The sequence below is a fragment of the Diospyros lotus genome, chromosome 4, assembly GCF_014633365.1.
Source record: "Diospyros lotus cultivar Yz01 chromosome 4, ASM1463336v1, whole genome shotgun sequence".
NCBI classification, from domain to species: domain Eukaryota; kingdom Viridiplantae; phylum Streptophyta; class Magnoliopsida; order Ericales; family Ebenaceae; genus Diospyros; species Diospyros lotus.
The window spans coordinates 426947-434568 of record NC_068341.1 but is presented as its reverse complement, the minus strand read 5'-3'; the positions used below and the strand labels follow the sequence as shown (position 1 = coordinate 434568).

Sequence of the window (7622 nt, the reverse complement as noted above, 5' to 3'; positions counted from 1 at the left end):
TTCACTGTCCAAATCTAATAATTTTCACCTGTAAAAATAGGTGGTGCTGACATGAAATTGTTTCCTGCCATAGCTGTAATCTGACTTGAAGACTAGATGTTTAGTTTTTTGTAAAAGAAAAGGTTCCTCATTGGATTCACTCACTTTCAAACACAGACTCTTAAGATCAATAAGGCTCTGATACCAATTTGAAGGAATTAACACGGAGATCAGAGAGCAAAGGACGTTTGAAAAACTAATAATCAATTCTCATTAAACTGACATAATTTATAGCAATATATCAACAGAAAAAATATGATTTTCTCCTAAAAAATAGCAACTAATATGACTTGAACTCAGCTGAATTGAATTATTCAAACTAAGCAATTAAAATTCAAAAGAGATTAACTAGCTATTAAAGAAATTTTTTGTATCTTTTTCAACACAAATATAGCAACACAAGTTGCACAGCTCAACAGAATTCAATTATTAAAACAAAACGTCGACGGTTCTGTATTTCAGCTGGGATTTTTTTTTTTTTTTCTAGTTTCCATTAGTTTAGACTTCAGGGTAATGGTTACAACAATTCCATTAGTTTAGACTACAGGGTAATGGTTGCAACAATCAAACGCAACCCCCCGTGTTTATTATCTGCTTCAGAATATGCATCTTCTGTACGGCTTGTCGTCTTTCAAATGCATTATCCATGAGCTTGACTCTTATGGAGACGTTTTAACCTGAAAAGGCCAAAAATGGCATGTCAAGTGCATGTATAGTATATATTATGAAGAACAGCAAAATATCGGGTGGCTTTCTTGGTATTTTAGAATGCTCGTCTAGATGGTGATTTATGTTTTTGATGAAGAACAAGTGCAGCATTTTATCTTTATAAAGAGTTTTACGCTCGGCTTCTAAGGCCTATCTCAGTTGGGACCTAACAATGCACTTAGATAGTTATATATCCATATCATCAAAGAACTATCTTGTTTTTTGTAATGGGCTTCCTTTGTTTGTTCCAGTACTTAGATTCATTACCTTGCCTTCCACCAGGCACCTTTCAGGTTGTCGAACGATGTAAATCTGATCTCCAGACATATTGTACATGTCCTGGTTCCGGTGCCAAGTCCACAAAGCGTGAGTTTCATTTTTCACCTGTGCAGTGCAACTGTCACCATGAGTTTGAAATTCTAGAGGATAAACCAAAGAGACTCTACGAGTCATCCAAATATAAGAAAGATACATTTTGAATTCCATTCTTTTTTCTTGTTAGGAAGATTGTTACTAACACTTAGAAATATCCGTCAGCAAATATATATATATATATATATTAATCCTTCAAATATGATTTTTGTGCCAAGCAGTAAGTCTCTAATTTGAAAGGCTTGCAGAAGTTATCTGCAGGATTTAAATGATCAAATGCAATGCGCCAGAGACAGAGAAAGAGATGGGTACCTCTAGAATCCCATGGCCAAAGCTACTTTCCCTGTATGCACTATAATCAGGCTGCCGATCCCAACAAAACTTGCCTGCTGATGGGCCGGATGTAAAATTGTACGCGCAGAATCCACCCATGTAATCATCGGGCGTGGAGGATGGGTCTGGACAATTACCGGGTGCATCTGCATGTGGGATTGCCATCTTCTCTCGGTTGCCACCATCACCAATTGTGATATAAACAGGAGCACAGGGATCCAAGGTATAGTTATATACTCTGTTGGACCTCTCATATGCATGAACCTGTTGGTCTTTGCAACCAGTTAGAAACATCACCATTAATTGGCGCATGTGCTCTTGTTTCTTTTCATTTATACAGTTAATGCCCATACTTCGTTGAGCTATTTCTTGTATATCATCTTCGTTTCTTTCTTTCTTTCTTTCTTTCTTTTTTTTTTTGTTGCTAATTTATCATTTTCATTGTTATTATGCTACTATTGAGCGGCACCAATTACAGGACTTCAGTAACAGTTCATTCAATGTTCCTAGACTTGAAGTTGTTCGATGGAATGCTCTTATTCTGGTTATTGACATAATCGGATTGCATTTCCAGAGTCACAAATGAGGAAGGTACACGTCCCACCTTGAAGGTTGATGTTGAATATTGATTCAAAATTGCTGATTTAGTGGGTTGATTGGGTCAAAAATCTGTTTACTGATTTAGTGGATTGATTGGATCAAAATTATGTTTATTGATTTAGTGGGTTGAGATAATTTCGTTTTTTAAATTTAAATCCAACAATAAATCTTATTTTCTTGTTATTCAATTGACATGTATTGCCTATTTAAAGGTATGATGATATGAATAAAAAATGAGATTACAACCTTTCACATTCATGTTTTTTTTCAGCTTTTGTTCGTTAACTTGATAGCTACTAATGTCTCTAAAATTCCAACAGTTGATAAGAATAGATTTTGTTGGAAACCAAATAAAACTTAGTTGGAAACTATTAGGCATGACTTGGGAGTATACCGCCCTTACAGAAGATGGGGTCTATGTAGGCTAGCTAACCACACTTGGTGAAATTAAGGTTCGGTGATGTTAATTCACTGGATTCATATTGTACATGGAAAAAAATATGTTAACAGAAGCCGAGAACAATAGATACTTACATGTCCATTAAAGACCAGATCGACACCATATTCGTAGAGTAGTTCTTCCATTGCCACTCTCATACACTCTGCCTCTCTGTAATGTGCCTTGTAGCTATTGTACCAAGGTGGATGCCACGTAGCTATCAACCATGGAGTCATTTCTCTGTCAACTTTTGCGAGGTCTCTCTCCAACCACTTGTACTGATCGGCTGTGATGGGGAAACCAGAGATGTTACCGATGGGCCAGTATAAATTGTTATTATGAGTTATACCACATTGTGCTAAAAGAAATGACTGATGAAAAGCATTCCTCGAAGACAAACAATGAGTAATTAATTGTATCAATAAAATGTTATGGCAATGGTAGAAGATTGAATCGATAAATTTACCCGATTTATTGTAAGCAATGTAGGCCCCGAGCATTATGAAATGTATGCCTCCGGCATTGAAAGAATAATAGAATGTGGATGAAGATCCGCTTTCCTCAGATGGGAATGCAAATCGAGAACTGTAAGCCACAAATGTCTTGTTTTCTGCCTGTAGTTCTATTTCATGGTTTCCTTCTACCACCATTATTGGAACTTTAGATACCAGAGGCTGCATAAACCTGAAGTAGACCATCCCAAGATATGAATTTTCCCATAAAAAGAATATGTGAAGAATTTTAAGGAGAAACTAGATATCACTTTCACTTGAAGTGAAGAAAACGGAAGCTTCATGGTCTAGCCAGCACATTTTAATCGTTTGTTCCTGCTATTGAATCAAAAGGGTTTTCATATGAATGGCCCTCTGAACCGCTAATCATTGGCTTTTACTCAACTCTAGACGCCCATAAATATCTGAAGCCCTCTAACCATTAACACATCTTTTATGATTTCTGACAAACGTTGCATCTGAAGTTTCATGTTAGTTATTGGATAATGCTATTGGTACACCTTTGTGTACACCTTGGGCTACCTGAATGTTTATTATCTATAATATTAACCGAATTCCTGTAAACCTATCGAGTTTAGTCGACTTAGATTTCTTTAAGCTTAATACTGTTTTGTGGTACCCAAATTAAAATAACATTTAATACTGGAGAAAATATTAGGGATGGATCATTAATTAATTACCTGCCCCAGTAATCCCAACGAGGCTGATAGGTCTCATGAATGGGAGTTTGTGAAAAAGAGCAAGAGTAGCAGTCAGCCCCCGTGCCATTTGTGAGATACAAGTTAGCATAAGAAACGTCGCCAACCAGTAGAACAAGATCGGGATAGTTGCTCCTCAAGTGGCTGATTGTTGAAGTCGTATTATATGTGAGACCCAGGTCTCCCGTCACTGCTATTCTGTTTGGATAACTTCTGGGAGCAGAAACAGGCATTGTTCTGAAATACAACACATCACTTGTTGCTCGTATAGAAGGATCCCCACATTGGTAATAATAAACTGTGTCAGGCTGCAAGCCTGCGAGCAAAAAGGAGAAGAAAAAGCTCGAAAAATATGTCTTAACCATCTTAATACAAAACATATAGCCTGAAAAATTTATGGATTGGTTTAATCATCCTAATACAATTATGGGGACAGAGAAAAACAGATGTTTAGCAGTTTGGGCTTTTAGTTAGCATATATATGCCCATGCTGCTTGTTTGAATCTATGGAAGGACACACATGGTAATGGTAATTAATTCTGAAGTTGTGAACCAAAGCTTAAGGTAAATCTTCGACATAAACATATATAGACAGTTCGACAGAAGAAATAAGTTTTAGGGTGGCAATTATAAGTAAATACCAGTGAGACGGACATGGTGTATGATTCCAGAAGTGTAGTTCTGAAGACCTTCAAAAGGGTAAAGTTGAGTGTATATGAGAGAGTGACCAGTTGCTTGGTGAATCAATGCAAAATGTAACCTCCCATATCGAACAACACTTGCAACAGTATCCGGATTCAGTGGCTTAATGTTGTTCCCAATCTGGAAGTCCCCTGCCCATGTATGTATGTATGTATGTATGTATAAAATTCAATCTATGGATAGATAGGTAGATAGATAGGAGAGAATTATAGGTTGAAGATAAGGAAAAAAAAAAAGTTACCAGTGATCCAAGATATCCAAACAGAATCGTAAGTGGAAGAGAGGGAAACTGATATTTGCTCAGGCTCAAACCCTTTGACTGTTCTCTGCAGCCGAGGATCGGTGTGTAGCAAGTCTACGGCGTGGCCGCGGAAGGACTTGTCGAGAGGAACAGTGACGGGGGTGAAGGGGCCATCGAGAGTGGTAGGAATTTGGGCATGAACGAGCACCAATAAAAATCCCAGTAGAACCGAGAGAGCAGACACCATTAATACTTCATGATGGGACGCCATTAGTTTCTGGACGATCAAGCTTATTAATTAATAATTTAATGAACACATCAAACAAAAGCAAATTCAACCCAGCTAGCGAGCACCGAGAATATGCGCAGCAGCTTCCGGGATTAATATATATAAATAATAACAATGGATGGATAAGAAACAGAAACAGAAAGAGACTAACAGAAACAGAAAGGTGACAAAAGGGGATGGCATTGACATGCATGATGTGTTCCTTCCGCCTAACCCCATCTGGCTGGATGGATGGATAGTGCTACAACACTACACGGCCAATCAGTTTTGACAACCTCAAATGAAATTACACATATATCTCTAATGCAATTACAAATCTACCCCTATCAATATTTTAAACGCTTTCTTCCTCATTCTCTTTCTTTCTGTCCACCATTGCCGCTTGCTTCTGCAAGCTGAGACGTACGTACTATCTCTCTCCACCATTGCCGCCGACTTCTGCGAGCTGCGTGCTTCTCCTACCTGCGTACGTATCTCTCTCGCTCTCTTCCATCTCTCTCTCTCACCGCAACATCTCCGGCCAAATCTGGGCAAGTGCGACATCGTCTCTCTAGCCAAATTTCGGTGGCGTAATCTGGTCTGGATCTGTCGTCTCCGGCGTACTCTCTCTCTCTCGTTCTTGCCCGCGGCCGTCCGGTCCTCTGTCGCGAGCTCGCCTTCATCTGCTGGCAGTTGATCTCACGTGAGAGCTCGTCTTCATCTCCTTCTCTTTCCCCCTCTCTCTCTCTTCTCGTTCTCGCCGTCGTTGCAGCCGTCTCTGCCGTCGTTCGCCGCTCAGATCATTCATACAAAACATAAACTTTTTTCAGTATATTCTATAAAATATAAATATACACAAACTAAGTATATATATTACAAAAAAAATTTATATATGTATAAATATACGTAAATATATTTTTTAAATATAATTAAAAATTAAAAATATATTATACAAAATTATTTATACCAAATTAAATCTATTTTGCAACTTTTAAAAATTTTAAGAACATAGCTTATAATATGTAGAGCATAATTTGGCTTGCTATTTTGAAGAAATTATTTTTGTAATTTTATTTTATTTTTTAAGTTATAAAATAAAATCAATCTATAAACCATAATATTATAATATTTATTTTTAATATTAAGATATATTCATATATATCAATCACAATACAATTATATTTTTTCTCTTTATCATTCATACAAAACATAAAATTTTATATATTTTATAATTATCTTATGTATAAATAATTATATATTTTTATGTTATTATTTATTTATATTGTTAAAATTAAAAGATTAAAAATTATATGTTAAATTATACAAAATCATAATATCACATTTTATAAAAGTCAAAAATTATATATAAAATTATACAAATCATAATATTATATTTCACGTTATGCAAATAATATAAATAAATAATAACATAAAAATATTTTTAACTCAAAATATGTTATTTATTTGTATTTATGTTTAGATTATACTTTTATTTAAAAAATATGTGTATTTAACCAAAGTTATATTCAAATATATTTTTAATAAATATATTATATATTTATATATGTGTTAATTTAATTTTTTAAAAATTAAAAATAAAATAATCAACCGAATAGATGTGGACAGTGGGAAACGATGACAACAAAAGAACATCGGTGGCGACGGAGAGAGAGTGAAGAATTAGAGTGAGAGAAGATCCAAAGAGAAAAAAGACCTAGAGAGAGATCGAAGGAGATGGAGGCGAATAGTGGTGGCGATTAGAAGCGTTGATGGTGGTGGCTTCAATGGCATGGTGGAGGTGACTCTAGCTATAATGGCGACGAGAACGAGAAGAGAGAGAGAGAAAGAAAGAGAACAAGAGACCGACGATGAGAGCAAGAGACAAAGTAAGGGAAGGGACTCCAGAGAAGAGACTGTCGGAGTGGTGGAGGGGATGTCAAAGGACCTCCGTTGTTGTAGCAGGGGACACTGAAAATCTAAAAAATCTAGTAGATCAAAGAGGCGTTGGCTTTTTGGGAAGACACTCTAGAGAGAGAGAGTGTGAGGAAGAAACTTAAATTGGGGGGAAAGAGAGAGAGAGAGTATGAGGAAGAAGGTTTTGGGCCGATATTCAAAAATTGGATTGCTTATTAGGTTTAAAAATATCGTGATAAATTTGATTATTAGCCAAGTTGTTGCGATAAAATTGTTCATGTAGTATTATCCACCCCATTATTATGTAATTAAAGGCATATATAAAAAAATGTTGGCAAATTAAAGTGGGTGTTTGTTGGGGGCTGGTAGTGCTTGTTTTATATAATAATTAATTTTATAAAACTTTAATAGCATTTGGTGATTTTCAAAACTATATATATATATATATATATAGACACGTACGATTACTCTACTCCTTAATCCTTGTATTTATTAGTATATATATATATAGATAGAGAGAGAGAGCTTAGAATTAATACTTACTGTGATTAGTCCCATTTCTTTCTTTTATATATAATATAAAGATATTTGCTCTCGATGAGTCGATCGTCAATTAATGTCACTTCACTGCATGCGTGCTTTAATTTGTTGCTTTCATATATATATATATATATATAATCTGTATTTTAATGGTGGCAATGGCACGTAATCGTAATTAAGAGTGTTGACATTTGAATTGTCATTCATTCCCATCACCTGCAACATGAATATTAATGTATCTATATTTATACCTTAG

The 7622-nt window shown here is 35.6% G+C and overlaps 1 protein-coding gene across 2 annotated transcripts; it reads right to left on the bottom strand.

Moving 5' to 3' along the window:
- Window positions 1–366: 366 nt before the first annotated feature.
- LOC127798762 (purple acid phosphatase 15) lies at window positions 367–5173 on the bottom strand. 2 transcript variants are annotated; one of them, XR_008022491.1, is made up of 9 exons: window positions 5085–5173; window positions 4645–4921; window positions 4343–4534; window positions 3684–4017; window positions 2958–3175; window positions 2587–2777; window positions 1432–1724; window positions 1015–1131; window positions 367–716 (listed from the first exon to the last, which is right to left on the bottom strand). XR_008022491.1 is itself a non-coding variant. In XM_052332358.1 (9 exons), exons 1-9 carry the CDS (start codon window positions 5124–5126, stop codon window positions 699–701), a joined length of 1674 nt encoding a protein of 557 aa, XP_052188318.1. In that variant the 5' UTR covers window positions 5127–5165; the 3' UTR covers window positions 367–698. The 2 variants fall into 2 exon arrangements, 1 of the variants encoding a protein (XP_052188318.1); XM_052332358.1 differs by having other exon boundaries at window positions 1432–1716; window positions 5085–5165.
- Window positions 5174–7622: the final 2449 nt, after the last annotated feature.